Source organism: Takifugu rubripes, chromosome 3, assembly GCF_901000725.2.
Source record: "Takifugu rubripes chromosome 3, fTakRub1.2, whole genome shotgun sequence".
Taxonomy (NCBI): Eukaryota; Metazoa; Chordata; class Actinopteri; order Tetraodontiformes; family Tetraodontidae; genus Takifugu; species Takifugu rubripes.
In genome coordinates, this window is record NC_042287.1 from 13340317 (window position 1) to 13367910 (window position 27594).

Sequence of the window (27594 nt, forward strand, 5' to 3'; positions counted from 1 at the left end):
CACTTTTTGAATTCCCAGTGCTCGACAGACGACCTTGAGTTTCTCAGCTCTGTGACCCCCCCCCCCCCCCCCCCCCCACACACACACACACACTTAGCCTGCTGCATCACCTGCTGCCCCCCTACAAGCCTCCAGCCTCTTGGATGCTCCTTGTTACATCACGCCCACCGCTCTCTGGCAGCCCGTGTTTGTGACTGAGAGAGAGAGGAAGGCAGAGTGAATGTGAGCGAGCCCGTGTGCGCACGCCATCCCAACGTCGACCTCCACTGACCAGCGCACAGGATGGACAAACCAAGCGTGTGGCGCGCCGTGGTGAGCAGCACGGACCCCAGGCGGACACGGGAGCCGGGTCCCCATTCAAGCAGACCGGGCTCCGCCATGGGTTACCGCCTCTACGACATGTGAGTAGCGTGTTCGGAGTGTCGGGGCGTCTCTGGCGTGGATCCCATTCATGGGGAGAAGCAGCGATGGGACGGAAAACACATCTGTGCTGAGTCACCTCTGACATCCAGACCTTCTTCTGTCCTCTCCTGCTCCATCCCTGCGTCCTGAGTAAACAACGTCTCTGTCCCGGGGAGGGGCGGCGAGGCGGAACACGCACTCGCTGGCGTGAATGAAGAGCAAAAAATGTCGCCAGGGACCATCTCAAACACGCGCATTTGCGTGGAACGACGGGTCCTGGTTGTCATTCAGCATGTGTGAAGTCTCAGCCGAGTCATGTGAGCGATGCGTTCAGGGCTCCTTCGGTCGGTTGGAAAAATGAGTCATTTGTGGAGGACAGTGTGGCGGCTCTTAGCGGGCACATGACTCCCCCGCTACCTCCGCCGTTCCTCTGGGTGTGACTCTTGTTGTCATGGGTGGCACCGTCATGCCTGCGCCTGGGTCTGAGCTGTGATTCCGGCACGCACGTGCGTGGCACTTGTGTACGAACGCGTCAGCTCGGCTCAGATCAAACGTGGCCAAGATAAAACATCGTCGCCTTGGGCCGTGACAGAATTTAGTATTTTTGGCGCGGTGATGTAACGGCGGTGCACGTGTAGCATTCTCCTGTCTCTGCAGCGGGACCCCAGACCTCAACCACGCTGCAGCTCCTTTCTGCAGCCGTGTGCACGCAAAACAGTTTTCCACACACGTGCTCGTCATCTGGTGCTCAGCTGTATTACCCTGCCGTGTCGGTCGCTCACGCCGGACACGGGGATCAGTCATCCTAATGAATATGAGACCTTCACGAGTCTCCACAGAGTCCTTCACAGGCAATCTGCCCCCGCGTTCCGCTGGATTAAACCTCCGACTTGTGTACGGGGAAGCGTGCACGGACATTTGGCAGCCAGTAATTGCAGTTCTATTCAAGACAAGTAGTGTTTGATTCAGCTCAGATCTATATTGTCTGCGTCTTGTTTTGTTTTTTTAATTATTACAGATGAGGCTTTTAAGATCATCACGTGACTGAGCCGAAGGACTTAACAAGCTACAAATGAACCACTGGGAACGCGACCGCTGGGGGGGGGACACGAGCATCTTATTTAGCTGACGCTTGAAAATTGATATCGGGTCGATAAGTGTAGCTAGTTGCAGCTGTGTTCTGCATGTTCAGAGTTGGTCGTCCCTCTGTACTTGTCGATAAAGTTGCGCTGATTCTATTTGTTTTCAAGGATGATGCACGAAAGGGAAAGCTGACCAGAAGATCGGCTCATGGTGACCACAGCAGGGTTGTTTTTATCTTGGGTGAACTCCAATCCCCCAAAAATTAGCTGCATTTCCCATGTTCTCTATTAAAATGATGTGCTGAGTGCTGCCCCCTGGCGGCGCTCAGGGTCCCTGCTTCTCACAGGTTGTGTGGAGCGCACAAGCTGCGGTTTTGCTGACACCACACACAGTATGTGCACGTTTTAGGGTCTCGCAAGTGATGTCTTGAATGGGAACTTCGCCGGGTGGCATATAAGCCCCCCCCCCCCCCCCGGAGCTAATGCCACCCGTTCTCAGAGGGCATTCCTGCCATATAGAAACATTTCCCCTCATCGGTTGAGAGGTTCTCCTGCGGCGGCCCCGTTCAGATGACGCAAGCGCTGATGCAAACAAATGCGTCACCGCAGCTGTCGGGGAGTGACGGACCAGGTTTGAGCTCTGCAGCTCCAGTCAGCAGCCAGCGTTGCCCTCGATATCCCTCCACCGGAGGCAGCAGGCGCAGGGCTGCATGCAGATCTGCGTAGAGTGGACTTCCTGGTCCACTTGTGCTGGCTCAGAATGTGCTGATACAGCATCATTAAATTGGACAATGTTAATGGAATTGAGTCTGATGAGCTCTTAAGTTAATTTTCCGCTGGTCCACCCTTAAAGCGGCCGATTGTTGCCTGGTCTCAGGACTTTATAGCTTATTGAGCTGCCATTTGATCTCTAGGAGCCATTTATGAGATGCCAACAACCGCCGGGCTTTCAGTCTTGCTGACGTGTGCTGCTTCACCATTGCATTGAAGCTTCCGCTTCGGTCGCCAGACCATCATGCCTTCATTTTGAAAAAGTCAAGTGAAAGGCAACTGAAGCGAGCTCCGGTTACGTTCTGCCGGGACCAAAATAGGTCCCACCAAGTGTAGAATTACATCCGAGATGTAAAGAGGAGGGCTCTGTGAGGAAAGGGTTCCTCAATGGTTGGAGCTGGGGATCAAGCCTGAAAGACCTTTTTATAACAGCGATTCTGAAAATAGTTGATATGAATCCTGAGAAATGGATTTCATGGAGTTAACGGCGCATTTTCGGGAGAAAGTCAACGTGTCAGGGCCGCGGTCTTCTCCTGTGTCTCAACCCTCCTCCTGGACCCGCCTGTACGGGATGAGCCAGCCATGACTTCTTTCTGCCACGCTGGCGCAGAACTTGGCTCTCGGTGGCGTCGGCCATTTGTCCACTAAAGCCCGAGCAGCTGGACATCTGCAGGCTGGCAGCGAGCTTTTCAGCGGGAGGCCGTGTCGACCATGTGTCGGGATTATCAAACCGATGGGAGCCGCCGGCCTCTCGGGGGCACTTTTCCGTGAGTTAAAGTTTCCTCAGGGGTGGAGCCGGTCCTGACGCATCCGTGGTTCGGGAACAGTCCATAATAATCCCCCGTCTTTGCCAACGGCAACGTCAGAAGCGACATTAGCATCTCCAGAACAGTTTTTTCCTCTGGCAGGAATAAAATGCACATACGAGGATGTTTATCAGTGTTGCGTAACGGCTGCCGTGTCTCCCAGCTCCAAAGCTGATTCTCTGGTTTTTGCCGATTCTATAGGCTGAATACTGATGACTCATCCTCACATTCAGGTTATTTACAGTAGGCAGGGTTTTCTTTGCTTTTATTCTCTGAATCTTTCTGGATGCTGTCACATGTCACATGACGACATGTTGGCTCAGCTTTGGGCCCGAGTCGTTGACGATTATCAGAGATGGGGACTTTTAGAGCGTGGCAAGGCCCTCCTCCCTTCAGGAACGATGGTGCTCTTTGGTAATAAAAGAGCCCTCTGCTCATGTGGATACCCCCCCACTCCACATCTTTGTGTCCCCCAGCTTGTCTGCGTCCATGCTCAGGGGTGAACAGCCTCTCGGGCAAACTTTAACTTTCTCAAACTATTTTTGAAGTGAGGAATTTGCACCGGACGGTCAAGTAACATGCTAGACCGCAACTCTAGAGCCCCCCCCCCCCCCCCCCCATTTACCATGTAACAGCATCTCCCTTTTGGCAGGCGCTGTGCTTTTATCACAGATAAGAGGAAACAAAGCTGCATGATAAAGTAGCGCGGGGGGGGGTATGCTGCTGTCAGATGCTCAGAGGGGGGGTTGAGACGCTGTTTGTCAAATGCAGCAAAAACTGTAGGTATGATAAAATTCTCTTCTTTGTGCTGATGTCAGTCACGTCCTCACTATCCTGGCTCCACCGGGGGAGGGTCGCTCAGTCCTGCCACCAGGGGGCGAAATGTTCTAACACATCCTGGCCGAAACCCTCTTGTGCTCGTTAAAGCGCATCAGAAATAGGGCTTCAGGTCTTTATGGATGCATTTCCCTTTCTTCTGGAGTAGTTGAACACCTTCCAGAGTGATAATCAGTAGGCGGGGCGCCCACAGGCCACAGATGCAGTAAATATAAACACCCAGTTTCTTTTGCTCACTTTGTTGTTTAACTTAATCAGTTCATCACCGAGGTCAGCAGGTTTCCTCTCAGGTTCCCTCTCCTGGCTCGGGTCCCTCTCTGGTGTCAGCTGTGACCTCTTGTACTGTTTTTCCTCTCATGTGATCAGAGGACTTTCTGCCTCTTCAGAAGTCAATATCTAGTGTAAAACACTGTGAAATCTCGAGGACGACTCTCCGCCGATGGTAAAGGAGAAGGATGGGCTCTCAGCGGCGTACAGCAGCGCGGTGGAGACATCAATGGCCCGTCGCAAGGTCATTTTATCCAGACTGATGTCAGAGCTGATGCGGTTTCCTTGCCTCTACATCCCTCCTGGTCTCTGAAGCAGTATGGAATCACATCGATCCATTTGCAGCGCAGCGGAGATTGAAGTCCGGGTTGGAGGAAATATCCATCACATTTTGAAATCCCTGGTTTCTGCAAATATTGACCTGCAGCCAAATGCACGTGTTCATTTTATTCCAGCCTACTTCTGCAGCGGCGTTACAGATTGATGTCGACAGCACGGAGGTGGGAAAGGGCAGCTTTATTGGCAGCTGCCTGTCCGACTTGCTTCCAATGTATCCATAGGCTGAAGAGCTGGAATTTACCTGCTGACAGGCTGCAAAAGAAGATTCCCAGGAAGTATTCCAGTAAAATATGCACCCGTTCTCCAGCTGAAGATGGTGGAAGAGAGTTTTACTGACCCTGTGTGTGTGGAAACGTAAGCAGCTCTGCACCTTCCTTCACCCCAAAGCGCCTCTGCTTTCGGCTCCTGCCCCACGATGCCAGCGGCTCATCTTCATCCCCCCTGCTGTGCAATCGCTGCTCTGATTGGTTACCTTTCCTGAAGCCTCTGGAGAACGGCATATTTTTAAAAATAGGGAAAACCTTCCAACCGGAGCCAAAACAGCCCTGAGATGATCAGCGTTGGGGTAGAACCCCATTCTTAAATGCTGAATATGAAACTATGATACTTTGGATACCGGATATGATCCTGCAAGCCAGAATGGGAAGTTGTCTTGTGTGGTCCTCTTCAGTGAGCTGTGTGTAAATCAGGGGTGAATGGTGACGGGGGGCTGATGGTGGTGTGTAGCCCAGTGGCTTCAGCGGTGTCTCCGCTGCCTACATGGGCCCTCAGGGGACCCTCAGGGGAACCTTTGTGCTATGCAGACCTTTCTGCTCCATTTGGGGAAACAGAGGAAGCAACTATAGAACCAGGTAGTGTGTAAAAAGCGTCTTGATTTTATGTTCAGTGTGTGTAAATATGCACAACGGTGTGGTCAATTATTTGCCTGTTTGTGTTAAATGCGCTCTTTCCAGGGTTCCGGGGTGTTTGGACACCAACAGCAGTTGAATATTGATGAGAGGCCCTCCCACACCCCTTTTCCCATGACTGCCGGGGCAGGGTGGCACTGCACCGTGGCAGGCACTGGAGAAAGAACAGCCCTGTCTCTGTTTGAATGCAAAAAAAGAAAGGAATGGAAAGTCTTGCGGTGCTCCTGAACTTGCACGTCCTGCACAGTAAAGGAGAGCAGGACATATCTGGGCGTCACAAACTCATCACTGGCTCAGGTTGATGATAATTGAGGATTTCCTCAAATGTTTTGCCAGTAATTTATTGATCTGTGCTGTTTCTAGCATCTGGATTAGCCAAATCCTGCCTTTCTTACCAAACATTCAAGCTCATATTTATTTGACAAATGTATCCATGTAACCTCATCGGGTCGTGCAACGTTGCGGCAGCCCCTCCCCACTCAGACGTGGGCCAATAACGGCCGGCTCTGCAAGGATTCCATCTGAAGCTTCAGTAGTATGTGAGTGTTGCCCGGCAACCACAATCGGCACATTACTGGGAGGTCCTGTGTGGATGGTAGCGGCTGAGGAAGAGGGAGGGAGAGGGACGGGAGTAAGGGGGACAGAGATAGGACGGGAGAAGGTTCAGCATCGGGCTGGAGGAAAGGAGGAGGCTAGTGAAGGATGGCGTTGAGCTGAAGGAGTGACGGCAGGACGCCAGAGCCAAGATCCAGCCTCTGGCTCGTTAGAAAAGTTTGCTCTTGAGGAAAGGACGGAGGGGAACCGTTGAGGAACAAGTTGTGGCGGTGAGGAACAGCTGTGGCTGCAGGCGCGAGCTCTCTGTGGATGCTGGACTGTGGACGATCAGGGACGAGCCGACTGACCTCGATAGGAGCTAAATAAAACGGAGCGGCAGCAGCAGCCCAATAAAAATACATTTCAGGAGAGGATGGACCTCCGGCCGTAACACTGGCAACGCAGACGGGAGGTTTCCTACGCGGGTTGGTGACGCTGCCAGGAGTGATGTGGTCGTTCTGGGCGGATTGAAGCCACTCGTCCAGCTGTGCCGGCCAGGCAGGAGAGAACCAGCCTGCCTCTGGAGTGCCATGCTGCCCGTGGATGCCGCCGGAAACCTCTGCCGTTTCGCCCTCTTGATTCCTTGACTGGAGGATGTGGAAGTTTAAGGCGTTTTGCCTCGATTACTGGCACGTTCTGTGTCTGCACCCCCACAGCAGCTTTTATAAGAGGTACGTCTCCCAGCAGATCATTTCAGGAAGAGAAATGGTTCCCTTGTTGGCGAGCCAGCTCAGTCTTTGGCTGTTTCTTTTTTAGACGGACCCAGTTAAGTTGTTGGAATGGTGCTGGTGGTCGGTTGAACGTGCTAGCTGAGCAGGCTCCTGCCCCGGCGGGACCCCTCTTTATTCACCTTCACCTACTGCAGGAGCTGGGCTTGATTACCGAGTCGAGCTCTGCGGCCTTGCTCGGCTGCCCAAATAGAAAAAGAGAATCCATATTTTATGAATGCATAATGCGTTTGGGGACTCCCGCCTCCCTCACAACGCCTCAGTCACGCCGCGCTAATTGGACTAATGTCCTGTAGCAACACCTCAGATGGAAAACAGCGAAACGACTTAGTGGATGCAAATATTGTCTTTATCTTCGGAGTTTTTTTTCTTGGCTGACATTTATTTCTGCAGCTTAAAGGTGCATTTAAAAGCGTGCGCGGCCCAGCCCCCCCATCCCCGCCATCCCCGCCATCCCCCTGCTGCCTCCTGTCATGTCTGCTGCCGCCTGTCACAACACAGCTGACGCGTGCGCGCTCCTCCGTTTGCGATGCAAATCGATGTACTTTGCGAACGTTTTTCCACCAAGGACGGCGCCCCGCTTTTGGCTGCGTCTCCCACGTGTTTGTTGCTCCGTAAACACGCCCACGGACCTCAGGCTGCAATTTCAGCTCTTATTCAGCATAATTCTGAGCCCAGTGCTTCCAGTTAGAGCATTTCTATTCTGGTTTGGTGCTGCTGCACCAGTGGGATCCAACCGGCTGTGCTCGAGGACGTTTGCTTCGTGCAGATGTTTGATGTCTGGATCAGAGGGAAGCTGATCTAGTGTGAAAGCTGGTGCGGTCTCGGCTCTGTATGCTAATGTGTTCGGCTACATAAACACCCAGTTTGTCAAAAGCATTAATATTCGGAGGATAGAGGACACCGATGATTCATTAATTATTCATCCCTTCTTTGAAGACGGGCTTTAGGGGAACCCCCCACCCCCGCCAACAGGGCGTCCTCCACAAACAAACTTAGATCTTTGCGTTCTCATTTGTTCTCTGCTTACTGCGCAGTTAAACTATAGCTACCTCAGAATCCTGATATTATGGGGAATTGAACTATGGCTGCGCACAATATTGCTCAACATGTGCATAATATGCACAATTCAAACGCTGCTTGTGATATCTAAATATTTCTGTGTATTGTACATTTACGCCTGACTTATATTGATATATTAATATTGGTCACAAATAAATCATCACATTGTTTATTTTTTTGCAGCGTTTGCGGAGAATCTTCAGTTTGGGCTCGATGTTAGCAACGACTTCAAAAGACAAAGGACTTTAATGCTGCAAAATAGGTTCCTTTTTTCTCAATTTGAACACTTTATCATCCCCAAATATTCAAATCTCACCTCTCAATCGTGGCATTCAGCAGTGATATCACGTATCCATAGTTTTTCTAGAATTGGATGGTGCTAATGCTAACTGCTGGAGAGGACCCGTCACTGTCTGGGATTGTTTTGGCTGATTTTTTTCCTTTCTGTTGTCTGTGAATAACTCATTGTGTCAGCAATCCAGCAGAGTTACTGGAATATTCCTGTCATTGGGCGTAACTGGATGACATCGGTGTAGCGTGCAGATTGTATCCCAGCGCCAAGGCCGTGTTATTAAAGCAAGATTGTGTGTTGTAAGTGAAAACAGCCTCTCCCAGCTGCTGAACTGGGCTTCACCCTCCCTCCTGCGTGGCCTTCCCATCGAGAGCGGTGTGATTGTTGGACACTGGCCCGCGCGGCTCTCTCCGGCCCCTTCCATCTCCCCATCTGCCACTCCGATTCCCTCTATCTCGCCTTCGCTGGCGTCCACGTAAACACAAGCGCGCACGAGAAAGACGCCGCGGGCCCGGCCCATCGCCGCTGGGGAGCGGCAGATAAGTTGAGGACTGCACAGAGGAGAGAAGGAAGGGGTGTCTGCAGAGAGCAGAGAGGGCTGGTGTGTGGACCCTTATGGGTGGAGAGCTTTTGTCAAGACGAGGGATGATTTTCTTGCCGCTATATGTACTGGGACCTTTACCTTACTTGGTCATGAGGCAGCTTGCTGGTGTAGCAACACTGAGCTCACCATAAATCAGGACTGGGAGAGCTTCAAAACTACACAGGCAGAGCAACTCCGGCGCTGAAAGAATGCATTTCTCAGTGGGATTTTCAATGGAAAGCGGAGGATGTGGGGTGTAATTTGTGGTCCGGGATGGAGTGAGCACAGACTGTACTTTTTGTGGTTATTTCAGTCAGGGACTTAATACAATTGTGTGTTTTTCAACCTTGTAACTTCCCCTCGGTGCCCTGCGCGGTTTGTTTTTCCCCCCCTTTTTTCCCTCTGGCATGTGTGATGCTCCTGCTGATGTCACCGTCATATGGAACACAATGTGGAGGTACTGCATTTCCAGCCGAACTATAAGGTAGGAGACCATCTGGCTCAGGCCGGCTAAATGATGGTTGTCGTCCCAGCTGACCGCAGCAGCCTGCTGGCATATTCCTGACGTATTACCCATCCAATAACATTCCTGTCTATATGCTCAGCTTAGTGGTTTCCTCTCCAGAACCACGGAAATAACTGATCGGCGTCTCTCGGACCAGGCAAAGACATTTTCAAGGTCTCTTTATCAAGGACGCGTCTTTGACAATAGATTTAGGGATCATCTGCCCAGTCCTTGTTTCCCTCCTTCTTAAAACCCCGTTATCGCCCGACTTTGTCCTCTGACAGAGGTTTCGCCTGAATATCTTCTGATGAGCAGCGCTCAGATAAACACTGCAGCCAGTGGGGGATTACCATTAGTCATGATTTTCTTTCTTTTTCCCTTTTGCTTTTCAAAGGCATGCGATTATTTGACGTTGGCTATCCTGTGATTATAATGAGGTGGCCTGCAGGGAAATTTAAAAATGTAATGTTTAACCCACTGTTTTGACTTTTCATGTGGTCTCACTGTTTCCTCCCTGATGCCGCCCTTTCATGTTGAACCATTAGTTTTATTTTGTCTCTCTGGTGGACGATGCAAAATAACAACGGCGATCCCATAATGATTGCAACTGTACATCATGGCTTTCTTAGTTACTCTTACAATAAATGCAGATCTTATTTACCCCAAATGAGGAGGAATATGCTAGATTTTGTTACGTGCTAGTTCATATATGTTCCATAAAAGTGCGACTGAGGGATCGACATCGCCCCCTGGTGGCTGACTGCACTAACAGAATGAGCTCCTCCTCTGATTGTTTTAGATGGAACCCAGGCTGCACTGGTTTGGACTGGTAATAATAAGTAAACTAATGCATGATCTCAAGCAGAAAATGGGCAAATTCCAACTGAAATATTTTGTTTTAAGGCCGCACTGCTCAGCTGTAACAGTGATACTGGACACTGGGGTCCATCTGATCTGTGTTTGCAGCTGTGTCAGACACTGGAGCGGCACCATGGCTTATTAATGTGTGTGGCTCTGGTTCACGTCAGGTCTGAAACCCACAGAGGCGCCTCTGCTCTGTCGTAGCTCCAGTGCTGCATAAATGAAGTGAGGCCGACCAATTAGCTCCGAACAGCAGGTGATTCAACATCGCGGCCGTATAATACAGCCGACGCTGACCTCTCCGTCGGTACGCTGGCTGGCTGACAAGCCGGGTCTTTTTTTGGAGGGGGGACCTGGGAGGAACAACTTGTAATGGAAAAACAGCGACCTGCCAGAGCGAGCTCTCGGCTCTGCTGCGGTGAGTGAGGAGAAAAATATTTTCAGGGTGGAAAAGTTTAGCCGCGTCTCGGAAAGCAGCTGTCCTTCAGGACGGCGGAGCGGGAAACTGGCAAACTTTCTGCTGAGCGGATCAAACTCATTTTGCTCTCTGTGGTCGCAGGAAGTCGCCGTAGTCGGATCACGGGGCATTGACCAACCGCGCGAAGCGACTCCTTGTCGATTCAGCAAACCTCAGCCCGCCGGCCTTTTCGTACTCACACTTGTCTTATTTCTTATCCAGTGGAAATTAGCTGCACACTGCAACAATCTGTATGGACGGGCTGTTTGCACAGCAGGCTGCACCCTTATTCATGTACTTCTATATATAATAATCAGTTGACAATACTTTGGCAGGCTGGTTTTGCAGGCGCTGTCCAAGCTACTGAATTATTGACGTCTATCTTTCTCTCAGAGAGGCACCAGCTATAAATTTGAGCCCCTCTCTTCAATAACGTGGCCACCTTGTTTGCCGAAAGGTCATTGTGGCACAAAAAAGGCGTCCGACGGGCTGTCGCGGCCGCAGGGTCGCAGCGTTAAAGCGCATATTTGGAGACGCCGCGGCGGGTGATCTGATAAGCCGAGCAGCTTTTTGGAATGTTAATGAGCTGAGGAAGCTGGTTTGTTTACTGTTGCGCTGAAGAATGCTGTCTGCCAGAGAGAGAGGGAGAGAGGGCGAGAGAGAGCTGTTCATGCTCCGGGAGCAGACTGAGGTGTGAGGCATGTGCCTACATCACAACCTGAGACGTGTAAGTTGAAAATAGTCTGATTTTTGCACCTTTTACCCTAGCGATTAAAACTGGGACGGGGTTTTTTTTTGCCCCCAGTCTCTGTGATCGGCCTGTTCCTGCCCTGTTTGTGCTGCTGCTCTGCATCAGATGGCACGTTGCCGTGTTTCTCTTCACAGCTCTGGCCCCAAGAATAATGAGGGTGTGTGCTGCATTAACTTATGTAATGGTGAGCGCGAGGAGGGGCAGCGGTGGGGGTGCAGCCAAGCAGGAGGGGGAGAAAAGGAGAGTGATGAGCTCATGCTGCTGCACTGCAGCCCTTTTGTACACACTGCATGCGCCTTTCACCGCCGTGCACGCACTCAGGTGCATGCATGCGCCCGCTGTAAAACACTCGGGTGGAAGATGGAGGAAATGACCTGCCCATTTCCCATAATTGCAACCGGGTTTATTGCTGCTCTGCGGAACGTGGCGGTCGATCGCCGCATCCTTGGGATCGCCGTCGCCCCTCTCGGTTTCTGTGAATGAATCGTTTTTTTAGGGGTTTTCTCAGGCTCAGCTGTGAGCCAGCTGAGCATCCGGCCAGTAAGTGCCGCTAAATTCACCAACTCGTCACTGCGACAGAGCCGAGCCTCATTATCCGGAGCCCGTTTTGATTGATGGCAGGAAGGAGCGAGGAGGGGTTTAGGGTCAGGGGATGGGGGAGCTGATAATGACACCGGAGAGCATTTTAGTGTACTCCATAAAACAGAGCAGCACCTTTGGGGGCTTTAAGCTCAGGCCTGAACAGCGATGAATTAGTGGGCAGGAAAACAAACAGGAGAACATCCCAGATCCATGTACAGAACACCTATTGTTAAAAAAATATACAAGGAACTCTGCTTATGAAGAGTATTTGCATGGACTTAACGAGTGCTGTGAACATACTGTGTTCCTGCATGGGGGGCCTGACAGGTGGCGGTGCCAGCCAGGCTGTGATGGTGGTGAATGAACACTCATTTAAGTTCAATTGTTCTCTCACATGGACTAATTGCTCTGTGCACACAGAAATCCTCCGACACTCAAAAGGTAATTTTTTTCCCCTCCCGTCGGCAGTAGCCGTTGCCTTGACAACCAGCCTCGGAGGTCCGCGCACGTGCGTGCAATTGTGATAAATCCTGATTTCAATCTATGAAGCGTCCGTCCACAGAGACGCGCTGTGGGCGCCGGACCTTGTGCCTGTGACATCATTCGTCTGCAGCGTTTTCAACTTTCTGACCTCAGATCGGTTCTGATCGGCCGTGAGGTCGTAATCGCTTCATATCAGCTCATTTCAGTTGGTTTTTTTGATGCCACCACAGGCTGCAGCTCACACGTAAACCTGTCCGCAGCCTGAACAAGCTCCCTCCGGGTCCTCCTCCGTGCACGTTTCGACTCTTTTTAAACCGCTCACCTTCCCCTCTGCTGCTCCGCTCTGCATCTGCTCCCTTTGATGAGCCCTTTGATCGGACGAACCCCGCATAGCTCTGCTTGCAGCATGGGCTATGCGCCAGCGCCCCCTGCTGGCGGAGGCTCCTCAGGACAGAGATCAACCCTGAAGTCTGTGAAAACCTGTGGTCACTTGACATGGGCGTCCCATTAATCTCCCCCCCCCCCCCCCCCCCCCCCCCCCCCCCGCTGTGTGGGAGAGACCACTGGGTATTTGTGAGTAAGTCAAGGGCAGAGCATGGAGAAATGAAAGAATGGGAAGTATTTTGGGTGAGATAAATGAGTCATCCACGAGGTGAAAGAAGACGAGTTAAAGCTGATTTTGTTGGCTTTTTTCCCAGATGAAGCCTCTGCCAAATGTTATTTAACTGGTCTGAGAGAATAATGGTTTTATCATGGCAGTAACATTGTTTTTTGTAAAAATATATGAATTTTGCCATCAATACAATTCTCTCTGTCTCTGTCTCTCTCTGTCTCTCTCTGTCTCTGTCTCTCTCTGTCTCTCTCTGTCTCTCTCTGTCTCTGTCTCTCTCTCTCTGTCTCTGTCTCTCTCTGTCTCTCTCTGTCTCTCTCTCTGTCTCTGTCTCTCTCTCTGTCTCTGTCTCTCTGTCTCTGTCTCTCTGTCTCTGTCTCTCTCTGTCTCTGTCTCTGTCTCTCTCTGTCTCTCTCTGTCTCTCTCTGTCTGTCTCTGTCTCTCTCTGTCTCTGTCTCTCTCTGTCTCTCTCTGTCTCTGTCTCTCTCTGTCTCTGTCTCTGTCTCTCTCTGTCTCTCTCTGTCTGGTTAATCTCTGAGTCATTTTTCCAGTATGTTGGCATCAGATATGTCAATCTGGAAATGTCCTAGAATTAGACAGGACTTCTTCTTCCTTTTGGCAACTGTGCTGTCCCAGCGTTGCTTCTATTAATGTTGCCGTTAGTCACAAATCAGCTGATCCACCTTTTCTAACCCTGTATGAGGACGCAGACGGCTCTTATTCTCTCCTTTCCTTAGACGCTGTCCACTGTCCTCTGCATCTCCTACAACCTAAAGACATTTTGCTCTGCACTGATTTACTGTCAGCTCCGTGATAGATGGCTGCAGCCTTTCATGCTGCTTTTATATCGTAGTAATATAATAAAGCAAGTATAACATCAGATGGGTGTATAGGGTGCAGGAACACTGAGTGAGTCAGTTCTCCAGACACATAGTCAAGGAGATTCCACATTTTCCCTTCAGAACAGCAGGAATTAAGGATGAATGACCCAGAGTATCTTTTGTAACCATTAAACTGAATGTTCTGACACAGAGGGAGGGCTGCACATTCCCCCATATCAGCTTGTTCAGTATATATAAAGGTATAAAGGACTGTCTAATATCTCGACAGTGTTATCTAACTACGTTCTGGACCGTGCTCAGTCAGTCTGAGGACGCGTCCTGGTCAAAAGCTCTGATTTAGCCTTCGGCAAAACTCCGTGTCCTGAGGAGGGGGGAAAACACAGCCAGTGACCTTGCAGATGAAGCTTCGGACGTGTCCCCAGAGCAGCTGAGTAAATGAACACAGATTGGGGTAGAGGCATGTTTTTGACGGGGGGGGGGGGGGGTGTACACTTGTGCAGGAAAAAGTGAGAAAGAATGAATGTGAGAGACGCAGCTGAGCGCAGCAGACAAATGAAGCAGTGGGAGGGCGCCGAGGCCGATGAGAGGCTCGTCGACGTTGAGGAGAAAATGCTGATTAGTGAGAGTAAACCAAGTCTGATTGAGGTTTCCAGTCTGCATTCAGCTGCTCCAGTATCCACAGCTGCCTGACCGACCCGCAGAGAGCCGTGACAATTTCTCATCAAGTCATGGATCTGGCGTCCCGCTGTGGAGACACATGTGCTGAGGTACCTGGGCTCTACGTGTGTGTGTGTGTGTGTGTGTGTGTAGGAGATTTATCCCTCAAAACTCTGTGACTTTCTAATTCTTGTCTACTCTTGAAATGGCTATTGCAGAGCCTTATTTCCAACAGTAACACTAATGAATCAGCATAAAACAGCAGATATATGTCTCAACTTTCGGTCTGTACCTGCATGATTTGTAAATTTAAGCCTCTTCTGTAAAGCTCGACGCTCATTTGTTGGCCCTGGTGTCCCTCTGATTCATACTTTTGCTTGTAATCTGGAGTTCCGTCCGAGTCACAGAACGTTCTGTTAACATCTTTTCCACTCCGGAGTGTCTGAGGACCCCGTCTCCCTGGTCGCTCATGAAGAGCCAGCGTCCACGCTCGCGCTCTCATTAGCCCCGTGAACAGAATGGATGGATTAGCGAGCCTGTCATTACAGCCTATTAGATGGACGGAGCGTGAGAAGGCTTTTCACTTGTCAGCCATTCTGTACCTTAGAAAGGAGGCCCGACAACACAGAGCAGCACTGTGTTCATTGCGTGCACGGGGATTTTTTTCTCTTCTTCTTTAGCAGACATTCTCAGCAGCTCACCCCCCCCCACCCCATTTCCCCCCGCCCCCCAGTCCATTTCTGTCATTCTCTATTGCGTCTTTCGCTGCCCCGTGTGTGCACTCCATCCAGTCACATGTGCTGTCATCCTGTGGCAGAGTCACCGTTTCTGGTACAGTAAATAAAGGGCAGAATTCTATTCTGGGATTATTTGTAGGTACACTTGAATGTGTAGATGACCTTTGACACTGGGAGCCGGCCCAGATGATGTGTTGGAGACACACGATAGCGCGTCTCTGACTGGACAGAGGTTGCTGTGTCGGAGGAACAGACAGTCGCTTGATTAGCAAAGACAGTGCAGAAGAGCAGCACAGATCATCCAAGCAAAGGTTGCTTATCCTGTTATCACTTCGGCTGGAGGATGCAGTGTGTTGCTGACTCATCTCCCATCTGTCACGCTAACATTTTTGTAGTTTGCTGCCGGTGAAAGGTCGCCGGGATGCAGTTGATCTGGTTTGCATCTAGTATATAACATGGGTAATTGTGTAGTTTTCGCATGGATTTATGCATTTATATAAATATATGGAGGAAAAAATGGATTTTCAGGTTGCACACTTGTATTTGAAGTTCCATTTCCTGCAGAGCTTCTCAGTTTTCCCAGGCTTACAGTTGTTTGTGCAGAGTAACATCCTGACAAGTCTAATCTAAGTTTTTCCTTTGTAGTTTGGGTGAAAGTGATTTGCATCGAGTGGCTGCCTGAAATCTGTTTCCTGTTTGGTTTTCCAGGGCTCTGCTCAGTTTTGTCTTCAGGAAACTGAACCACGGCTCCACTGAGGTTGCTTTAAAGTAAATGTTCATCTTTCCACAAATAAAATTCAAATCTACCCACAGTGAGAAATACTCCAAGGTCAAGCAAACTCCCAGAAACCCGACTATGATGGCTCGAGGAAGGGAAAACATTCTTTTGTGGCCCGTGTTGATCTTAAAGTCAGTCAGAGAATCTGGGCGTGAGGGGAAAACCTCCAGCTGATACGGACGCCTGCCTTTGATGGACGTCTGAGGAAGTTCGGTTTATGGCAGTGACAGAATCGGGGCTGTCCTCATTCAGTCAGGAAATCTCTGTTTGTAACCTCATCAAATGTCTAGAATCCCAGAAAACGTAGCAGGAAAAAGAATCTTCCGTTTATTTTCTTGTAATTTGAGGTTTTGTTATTATCATTCACCCCCACTAGACTAGAGGACGGACCACCGCGAGTGTGGTACCACGAGCTCTCCTTATTGAAATTGACAGAAGGAGAAGCCGATGTGGGTCTCATAAGCACTTGAGGGGCTGCGGATCAGTGCGGCGGCCACCCGAACTCGCCGGGATGGTGGACAGGTGTACCACCGACGTGCATCATCCCCCTCTAATGATCCCAACCTGCTTTGTTCGCCTCCACTCTCTTGCTAATGCGCTCCGTCTGGCTCTTGCCAGGACTCCTCGTTATCGTATTTCAGCTACAGGAGGAGCTGCCCAGTCAGGTTTGCTTGTTTGTGAATTAAATGGAGGCCAACATTAGCTATAGTCAGGTCGTTTATCACAGGTGGCAAATGAATCCCCACACCCCCTCGTTCAACACGCTTTTTTTTAAAAATGAAATGCTGTGGCACCGTCTCAGGGGGAGTCTGCTTCCTGAATTACGGTCTGCTTGTTATTCGCCGTAAAGCCGGTCCCGACCTCCTGCGTGCTGTAATGTACGATCTGCTGATTTGCACTTTGCAGGCCTTGTGGAAATGGTGGTATGAATGGAACTTGCACACTCAGGATATCTTGTTCCACTGGAATATGTCAACACGAACCCATTCCTCAGCACAAAAGGTTTCCGCAGCTTCCTTTTCGCCTTGCCGACCCGCTCGGGAGGGGTGGGGGTATGTTGGTGACCGCTCTGCCTCCTCTCATTTGTTCTCTGATTGATTGCTTCCAGATCTTCTGTTTTATTTAGCAATAATAATGATGTGCTGACCGCTCGGCGACACTGAATCTCTGTTTTTCCTCCCCCTTCTATGAAGACTCAGACGGGAGGAATCAATTTTGCAACTCTGCCGTTTCGTTCATGTTTAATTGCAACTCATCAAGCTTTCATGGCCGTTATCAGATTTAAGCCGATCCTGCGACTCTTCACATATTCATTGGCTTCACCCTCCAGCAAAGTTTCGTCACATCTTCAAAGTTGAACTTCGGCTCAAAGATGACCTGAGGTAAAACTGATGAAATTCTAGCTGTGATGGCCTTGAGCCACATTTGGGGAATCAGTTTTCCTGATCCTTATTTCAAAATGCATGTTTAATCTTTTACTGCTCGTTACCTTAAGCAGCTTCTAAAGGCCATTTTCTCAGGGGCCACCATCCACAGACATCAGGGGCCCCTGAAAATAGTGATTGAACGCTGTAGTATAGTCGCTGCCCTTCAGTTTTTAGTGTTTGTCCCTTTTTCCCTGAAATAGCATCAGGCTTCCTGTGTGATTATATCACTCCCAGGAAATTAGAGCCATTAAGAAACTAAAAGAAGACTTTGATACTGAAGTTGGTGCCGTGTGGAGGAAAAGTCAACGGTTGATATTATTCGGTCGTATTGGCGCGTCTCATAGCTGTGGCTGCTGTTCTTCAATCAAAGGCCGCTAAGGCGTGACAGAACGGACACGAGAAAGGCTGCTTTTATGCGCACGGCCAACACAAACAATAGCTCATGCCAGTGCAGAGGGCCGAGCGGAGCGGTGCTCGCTGGGGCTCAATAGGCTGTAGTGTTTCTACGCTGGGCTCTGGTCACCACAGAGGCAGAGCTGGCATCTCCGGCGAAGGGCTGCCGCCGGGCACCACAGAGGGTGGACAGAGGCCCGGCTGTCTGAAGGAAACCAAAGCCATAAAAGCCTTAATATAGGCAGCAGTGTGAGCAGGGGGGGAAATCAGGCGTCAGGGTGTGATGATCCCAAGTGTGTCTCCTCACAGGTAATCTCTTCTTTATGGCAGAAGGATGCCGCGCCGACGAGCATGTAACCGTGCCGCCGGATCACGAGTTAAACATCTTGTTCAGCAGCCTGTTTACCCAACACAACACCGTTTCATGCTCGACGGCTGATGAAATCCTGCCGGTGATGTAGACGCCGCAGCAACGGGAGCCGGAGTTCGTCGGCTATTTATCTGATCGCTGGTGCAGTCGGCAATGAAAGCAATCTGATTAGAGCAGCAATTATTATCATCGTAAGCCCTGGAGTCAATTTGCTCAGTTCAGGGATGTCATTTACCTCACGGCCTCACATTGATTGCATTGTCAGGCGTGCAACAACCCTCCGGCCTACAGTAGCTTTATAACCCTTCTGCTTTATATCCAGGGGACAGAATGTTTATTATTCTCCACATTGATGGATCCGTCCTGTTTGATTGAATTCTCACAAACTGGGGGTGCAGCTAATGGCTGATTGCCCACCGTAGAGCTGTTAGCCTGCAAGGCTGGATTAAAATTAATTGGAAATAGATAAATATGGCATATTTTTATCCAGATTTTCTTGCATGTTCAGCAATTACTGGAGGCCATGTGTAAATTAATTACTCATCCTAGTCCTGCAAACATGTGCCGGAGTTATTTGAGCTCTTAAAGTATTATATTCACTTGAATGATGCGGAAAATGACAATTTAGGTTGGATGATCAGGTCTACATTAGAAACGCTCGGCTGCATGCAGCATAAAGGCCTGTAAACCGGATTACACGCATGTGTTGGTCCCTTTAAACTTAAATTTAGGACACAAATGTTCCATATGATGTAATAGTTCAGTAAAATGTTGGTGTTGTTTCTGGCCAATAGGTGGCGCTGTCTCTTTGAGAGCCCACAGTGGAAAGGCTGCAGAGGTCTGGCTTGTGGTGCTGCCTGTCTGTGGTGTCATGCTCCTGTTTCCATCATGACAGTCGTGTATTTTTACCCAGCGTGGCCTCCGTCACAGTCTGGGCTCGTAGGCAGTCGAAACCCTGTTTGAGCTCCCTCGCTCTTCTCAAAGTTGGCCTCCGTGAAACGCCGCACATCTGGCCCAAGAATAAAAAAAGAGGGAGCCAGAGCAGCGTTCATGGCCGTTATCTCCAGTTCATACACTGTGTTCCCTTCTGAGTGTTTACCCGAGTGTGCGTCGCCTCGCATGGGGCTATTTTTAGCTGGAGGGAAGTGTGCTGTGGTGTGTGTCTTAGCTGGGGTGGGGATTTGGAGAAGAGCTCCTGAAAAAACAGGCTGTCTGCTGAGCTGAAAGGAAAATATTGTACAGCACAATAGGAGCTTTGTTTCGCAGACGGAGATGGTAAATTGGTGCCGGTGGCACTGCGTTGAATATACATATGACTTCATGTCGGGTCCATAAACATTCGGCTGTCTCAGTTTCATTTTCTCTGTTCGTTCATTCATTCTGAGAAACGCCTGCATTCATTTTATTTGGTAATTTGGAGTCTCCACCCTCACTTACCAGCATATGTCTTTGGAATGTGAGACTAAATCGGAGGAGACTTGTCCAGAGAACCAATACAAGGTTCAACTGGACAAGCAGCAAGTCAGAAATCACCCAGGTGATGGTTCTGGTTTCTCATTCGGATCTGTTTCTATAGAAAAAATGTAAATATCCACTATTGGCCACAGTCTGGGAGGTTTTTGGGCCAGGTCATTGTCTTGGAATGTCCCAGGAATGTTCCTCAAACCATTCCTGATGGTGTTTGTGGTGTGTTGGGCCACATTATCCTCCTCGTAACTCAGTAGAATTTAGCAGTTCGAAAAAGTTGATCATCTCAGTAAAAACTGACGATAAACTATTAATGTGAAGCCGCATCAAGTAACAGCCATGAAATTAAAATGAGACGCTACCCTGCCTTTGAAGAACATTAAATCAAATATGGGCTCGCGGGGGGGTGGGGGGGTAAATCTGGGCTTCCAGCTCTGCAGACTAATCTCAGAAGTCCTTTCCTGAAGTTCTGCCTTCAGTTCTGATGGACAAACAGATTAAACTCTGCCGGGTTAGAATTACAGACTCTCCCAGACATCACTCGCTGCGGATGATCTTTTGAGCTTTTGCACAGGATCCTGAAGGCAACACATCTGCTCTGGCTTTGCTGATGAGCCCAGGCGTTCTGTCCTTTAATTACTCTCATTCTGGCTATATTTATGTGTCCGATGCCAGGTCCTTGCTACACCGTCTGCACAAAAATGGCCCTTTGTTTCTGAGATTTCACTGGGAAAGTATATTTATGTTATCACACTTTTTTTTTTTTGGAGCCCCCCACACAAAACCCTTTGTGTTCCTCCCGCCGGCCTGGATCTCTCCATCTCATTTAGGATTCTCTTGTATCAAACGATGACATCACTCTCCTAATTGTTTCCAGATGAGGCCGCGAAGTGGAAAATGGAAGGAACACTCAGCCTCGGCCCGACTGGCTCGTGCTCAGCCTAGAGCAGATAATCAGAAAAGGTGCATGATGTCATGCAGACGGAGCATTCGGGCCCCCGCTTGCGACCGATTTTCCAGGAAGCCGATCGTCCTTTTGCCGTTTCCTTTGCCGTCCTTCGCCGGCCTGTTTCTCTTTTCTTTCTGCCTGCACTTCTTGTTGTTTGCGTGACAGCATTCAGACGCAGCGTCTGCTGGAAACAACGGGACAGAGGTGTTTAGTTTGAGCCTCCTCAGTCTCTACACACTTTTCTCCCAAACACAATGGAAGAAAGAGAAAGAAGGGAGGGCAGGGGTGGGAGGAGGGGGATTTTAGAGTATGGAGTTGAATAACCATACGCAGAAGAGGAACCATATGTAGTCGAAGAAATGGCATTTTATGAGCAGAAAGTGGGCCTCTGCTTGGAATTCTCAATGACATCATTCCCAAGGAGAGTGGCGGATTTGGGGAGGGAGATGTAATGGGCCTTCATGAGACGACCCGGCTGGACTGGAGTTTTACAGGAGAGGGAGCGACACAAAGCCCCACACACACTCCCCGAGTATAAAAATCAAAAATGGTACGGGTCAAGTTTTCCTAAATTTAACGCCTTGAGCCTGGACATCGGGATATTATTCCATGTCCCACACCCATCACATAGCCAGCCTATATTGGGAGTGGAATGTAATCTCATCCATAGGTCTGAAACCCCTGCCTCTGCTGCCCCTCCTGGGCGATCAGCTATAAAACAGTAATGAGCACGTTTATTAAAACCCTCCCAAATGAAAACTTCCCCTATTCTTGTTTGTTTGTTTACTGCTTGTGACCTTAGTGTTACTCCCTCTTATTACATGTCCAGACTATATATGAGGGACAAACATACACGGCGACACTGTATATGAAAACTGTGACATCACATGACACTGAACACGTACCACACATGCATGTAGAAAGGGCTCTCTAATTGATGTATGAGTATCACGGTCCCAGGAAATATCACACTATGGAAACGGCGTGTTTTCGTAATAAAACATATTCTGTTCACATTCAGTCCTTGTTCAAGCAACTGCGGCATATTGGATCCATGTAGCACTTAGTTTAGGCGGGGAGCTAGAATAGAGCACTTCTGCCTGTCGGCTTTTCTGACTCACATCACACACGTATCAGCCGCTCTGATATGTATACTTACCATTGTCTCTCCCATTTTTGCAGACTCGGATGAAAATAGTGGAGCAAATGTCATCCTTTTGGGGTGTTTGGCGCTCTAGTCGTTGGACGTCATTATCTCCCTTCAGACTAGTGTGTGTGTGTGTTCCTGTTGTTGCTACATACTGAGTACCAAAATTTGCATTCTACAAGCAAAGTGAGGACATTTTGGTGAAGTGAGGACATTTTTACTGGTCTTCACATGTTCAAATGATTCTTTAAGGGCTAGAACATGGTTTTAAAGTTGGAGTTACAATTAGGATTAGATAAGGGTGTGTGTGAGGGTCAAGGGGTTAGTTGGGATGTTAGACTTAGGGCTAGGGTCTGGGGAATGCAACATGTCGATGAAAGTCCTCACAAAGATAGTACAAGGGTGTCTGTGTGTGTGTGTGTGTGTGTGTGTGTGTGTGTGTGTGTGTGTGTGTGTGTGTGTGTGTGTGTGTGTGTGTGTGTGTGTGAACAGGCTCCATGTGGGTCCCATTGCCCTCCGTTTCCTGTGTTGTTGTCATTACATAAAAAATACCTTTGACTCGAGGGCAGTTTGCCCCAGCCCCCCATCTCTCAGAGGGGTGATTAGCCCCTGGCCTCTCTGAGCAGCACTCAGGAGCGCAGAGACGAGGACACGGTCCCGTCTTAGGTGGACAGCGTCTGTGATGTCTTCTGAAGCAGTCTGTTTTTAGAGCAGTCACTTCTCGAGCTTGGAAGGCTCTATTAATAGAGCTGTGTAATGTTTGCCATCTCCCAGGTCTTTATGCAACAAAATGCTTCCCTGACAGTCACACACTCCCAACCTGCGTTGTTTTCGGGGGTTTTCACCTAATAACAGAAGCAGGCAGAGTCCAGGGTGGTGCAAACTGACACTTTACTGAACAAGAGTTTAAAGAACAATTTGGTTTTTAAGATGTTTTTTTGATTTTGCCATCTGTTTTTAGTCATGTCCAATGAAAAGTTTCCTCATAACCAGTTTGTGCCAGATGTGGACCCCCAGACCTTGACTTTGATATATAGGTACCAGATCAAGCCCTCTCTCTCTCTCTTTCTCTAGTTTTCTTTCCATCACTCTTTTATTCTCCGTCCCACTATCTCTTTATTTAATGGAAAAACATCACTTGTGTGCCCTTTGCTGCGCCTGATCAGCGCTACAGGAAGCATTTTATTCTCTTTCTGTCCAGCTACACCCCCCCTTCCTTGTACCCCACCCCCCCTGTCTTCCATACTGCTCAGGGCCAAAACCAGCACTCCCCTGTATGTTAGCCTCCGCCTCCCTTATACTAAACCAGCCCGGCACTGGGAGGACAGAGAGGGAGAAAGAGGAATAAGAAAGAGCTGTGTTTGTCTGTCAGAGCCAGCAGACCGCCGCTCAGCTCCGACCATCCATTGGCTCCCATGAAAAATGGGGGCTTCCGTGAGGACTGAAGAGCGGTGGGAGACAGTACATGTGAACTGGGTCTGCTGTAGACGCAGCTCTGAGTGACTGCTGAGGGGGACCACTAATGTTCTGGAGTATCTGGTCTGGTGCGCGCTGTCCGGCATGATGTGGTGTTTGCAGTGTAATTCAGAGAAGACCCAGTCGCTGATGGAGCTGGAGCTGAATGGCTGGTAAGGGGGTGGGGGGCAAACGTGTGAGTTGCATGTATGTGTGTTGGGGGTTGGGGGTGTCTGTGCTCCGTGTGTGGGTTCTGTCACTGGTGAAGTTACGCCAGAGCGCCGCGGAGCTCATAATGCTTGTCTTTATTTAGTATACAGCAAAGAGACGGGCTGGCGTTGGTGTGTTTACATGCACAACAGCAACAGGAGTAACTGTGAAGCTCCAGGCGACGCGATGAAGACCCTGAACTAAAGTTTCAACTCCCTCACAATGGAAAACGGATCATGTGACCTCTCTGAGTCACTTTACGCTGGTGCTGCCATGTCGCGCTTGCCTCACCGTACAGAATACATCTGTAAATTGGGTTATAACCCCGCCTCCACCAGCCCACCGTCCCAACTTAAGGGCATTCCTGTGGCGTTTCGTGGCCCTCCCACTCACCAGGCCACGGCTGTTTTTTTCTAGCGTGCTGTCTCATGGACAGGTGCTGAGTGCAGTGTTGAAGAGATTATCAGTATTGTTAAAGTCTGAGCTCTCGCTGCACCCGCATGAGTGTTTTTATATTGATTAAATCCATTTTTATACAGCATTCGGGTGGAATAAATGCTTTTATTTTTTTAAGCGGCGCTCCAGCCTCAGCTGCGGGTTATATCACCATCAGAAGATGGCCGCACCCGTGTCCCAAGGATACGTGGCGTCACTTTGGTTTGCGGCTATGCTAATTAGGCCCTCACTTCATGTCACTTTGAATAATCTGAAGCTCCGACGTTTGACATGGCAAACCCTGAAATTATCCTACTTAATGGTCATCAATCTAGACGTAAACAATTCTCCAGGTCCCTCTGCGATTCGCCTCTGTAATGTTACAACTGCAAGCTGGCCGGTTTGTAGCTTAATGCCAGTGTTTATGTTTGAAGTGCAATCAGGCCAAGTGAGTGGAAGCCATTTAGTAATCAGCCACACAGGCTGATGCTTTCAAGTGGGTTGATTTGTGACTGGATTAGATGTCAGATTACAGAGCTGTATATCAAACATACAGTAGTATCCATCAATGTCAAGTGTAAACAAGTGTTCTGAGGCTCCAGTCGGCTGTTTAGTTCCTGCTTCAGACCCTCAGGAGAGACCCTGACAGTCTGCTGGCTTGAGAATTTCTCTAATTTGCATCTTTTTTCGCTCCACAAATCCCCAACCTGCTTTCTCATTTTCTTTTTATAGCCTCTACAAAAGGGTCCATTAGCGCCGTTATCGTCCTGAAGCGGCCCATGTTTGTTTACTGGCAGGTTTACCTTGAAGAGGCCTGGACACCATCCACGTGTTCCCGCGCGGTCTCCTAAACTTTTACCCCCTTTGAAAACATTTCCTCACATCTGTGTTGCAAGGGCTCGGCGCGTACATCTGTATTTATGTGCTGTCTGAGCCGCTATGAGGAGGAAAGGAAAACATCTGCTGGTGTTGAGTCTGGGACACATGTTCTGGAGTCGGTGCGGGAAGATAAACTCACGCAAACACGTAAAAGTACAATGATGAGCCTAAAGTTCATGTGGAATTCCATCACCATTGAGCTATCTGCTAATAAGTACGAATAAATGCCAGCAAGTCTCAGTGGACAGAAAAGGTCAGTTGCACCAACGTTTTCTGCAGGTTTTCACCTACATGATAATTGCTCCATTTTATGACCACATATCAATGAATTTGTCATACTAGCGTTAGCGTTCATACTTATTAAAATGCCATACATAAAGATAGATGACGTCATCTATTGTGACATCATTCAGAGCCTCTGGACAGCAGCAGTCCCATTATCGGGTTCCCGCACACATGGTCGCATTTCCACTAAAACCAGACCTCGGTTTGACCAACGAGACGTTCGAAGCAAATAATCCTGTGAGGAACTAATTAAAAACAAACATTTGATCATAAATTCCAGTAATAGGAAGTCTAAGGATATATTGTTTCTTCTTATTCCACGTTATGTTGCTGATAATTAAATAAAATTTTAACAAGGCACAAACGCAGCTTCCATGTTTCTTAGTTGAGGTAATTAAGGCATCGACTGCCATGAATAAAAGAGATTTATTGAATTTGAATTTGGATCAAGTCCTTTGAGAGAAGCTGTAAACAGACATGGAAAGATCTCAGAACACAAACAATGAAACTAATTGGGAAAACATGACAGCGTTTAGCAGTTGGAGTCATCCATTCTGTCTTCTCTCCCCCCCCCCCCCAACTCCGTAGCACCAGCCTGCACTTCATTAGTCTCATTCTCTTCCCAGAACTCCTGTAGTTGTGACTCCTCTTTTCCGGAACAGAGGAATGTTTCTCCCCCAGGTCCGGCTGATGGAACTGGTTGAGGCCTTGGTTGGGGTCCAGGTCCGTTTCTTCAGGGTGAAAGAGATGGTTGCCCCCCCCGCCCTTCAAATCCCCGAATCCCATAGCTGAAAATCACTGCCAGCTGAGCTGACAGGCTTATCCATGCCTACATCAGAGCTGAGAGAGGCTCCTGGTGGATAAGGAGCCAGACGGAGCAACAGACCCCGTTGAGCGGACGCTGCTTATGTAGTGAGATAATATTTCGGCGCGAGTGTGGTCACTGACAGGAAGCGGCGTCACACCAGCTATCGTCCTTCGCCTTTCACCCCGGCATTATATAAACCTCATTCAGTATTTATAGAAAGTTGAAAAACATATGCTGTTTTCCCCATCATCATCATCATCTTCGTCATCGTCATCCCTTCGAGCTGTTTTTCCCAGTCCTACCAGTCAGGTGACATCACTGTGGAGTATTTAATGACTTGGCAGCTAAATGCAGCGTTCAGAGTTTCCTTGGGAAGGTTGGTGAATAAGCACAGCTGTCTTTATTGTTACCCAGCTTGAGTTTCAGGAGTTTAATGTCTACATTACATTTAGAGAACTACCGAAGGCCAGAACTTGACACTCGCTCGCTCAGGTTACGTTAGCTGCCCCGATGCTGGAGACCTGGGTGCGCACAGACAAAAGTTGTAACTCTCTACTGGGGTTCAGGACAAAGGAAGCGGCCTGACTTCTGGCTTTTTTGCCATTTGAGTTGACATCATGAGACACTTTCAGACACTTTTCAGAATTAATCACATGAAAGAAATGAGAAAGCTGCATGGATGGTGCCCACACAAAAACGGTCAGTTCAAAAACGTTGCTAAATCTTTGTGGCCCTTTCAAGAACAATGCCGCCCACCACTGCACCAGTGGGGGAAGATGTCGGGGCGTATCGCAGCTTTCAGTTTAATGGGTTAATAATTGGAGTCAGCAATCTTCTGAATTAACTGTTGGACTTGTGCAGTAGAACAAACAATCAGAAAGCAGATGGCTGAGGAGGATTCACCCCAGTGGCGGTTGTGCATGATTTTCAATGTGCTGTGTGAGGATTTATTTTACTGGTCTCCACAATGTCCACTCTGTTTTGTACCTGACGCGTGAAGCATCTCTACTGCCCTCCTCTTTGATTGATAGACAGCAACGCGTTGTTTGACAAGGTTTTTCAGTTTATCCCAGGCGGGGACCTTGATGAGAGAAGTTGTGATGAGTATTTAAGCAGGAAGATGCAGACAAAATACAAATACAAACTTTCAACGTGGCTTTGGGGAATTACAGGTTGTGGTAAACTTACGACTGGCCATCTTGAGTAAACACGCTCTGCTTCGTGGTGCTGTGACATATAAAAGCTCTTAGTTGAGAGCAAGGCCTGAGTTGTGTTTGTAAACCCTGATGCTTCTGTACCACTCAGCATTAGCTGCTGTTCTGATGAAGGAAGCAGATTGTGTACAGAACGGGTGTGTCAGGAACAGTGAGTTGACTGTAATACGCAGGAGGAGAAACGCTTGTTGGTCTGACGTTAGTTGCTGAGCAGGCGGGTGCAACATGCACGTCGGCTGTTTCAAAGGTACCGCTGGAGCTGTATTTGCACTGTCACCCAACCCTAAACTGGACTTTGAATCTTGTATTGGAAAAGCGTGTTGTCACTTGGGCAAACATGATGAAACCGGTCACTGATTGGTCCTTAATGCGGTTTAAACGGCGGTTTCCTGTACGGCCGGTGAACTCTGGACTTGACTGGAAGAATGGTGGACAAGATCTGGAGGAAGAGTTGGCAGTTTATAGAACATACGCTGTCTTCTCGCAAAGCGCAGAGCTCGTGTAGTGCTGCGGGATGTAAGAGTGAGTGAGTACCCCCTGGTTTTTATCGTCTTCGAGATCATCGCGGTGCGGTAAATGTAATCCTGCGCGAGCAAGTGGGTCGATGACTCCAAGGTTTGG

At 49.1% G+C, this 27594-nt stretch overlaps 1 protein-coding gene across 10 annotated transcripts in view; it reads left to right on the forward strand.

Annotated features, from left to right (window-relative positions):
- LOC101062232 (IQ motif and SEC7 domain-containing protein 1) overlaps nucleotides 1-27594 on the forward strand; it is a 63788-nt gene that overhangs the window by 23845 nt on the left and 12349 nt on the right. The window contains exon 1 of one of the 10 annotated variants that reach the window (XM_029833669.1): nucleotides 163-401. The exons of 3 other annotated variants lie outside the window; for them this stretch is intronic. In XM_029833669.1, coding sequence (XP_029689529.1) covers nucleotides 283-401 — 119 coding nt within the window. In that variant the 5' untranslated portion in view covers nucleotides 163-282. Of the gene's footprint in view, nucleotides 1-162; nucleotides 402-2644; nucleotides 3023-6050; nucleotides 6678-8399; nucleotides 9156-23083; nucleotides 23316-27206; nucleotides 27500-27594 lie in introns of those variants that run through there. 6 more of the 10 variants (XM_029833672.1, XM_011602567.2, XM_011602566.2 and 3 more) reach the window with 6 other exon arrangements.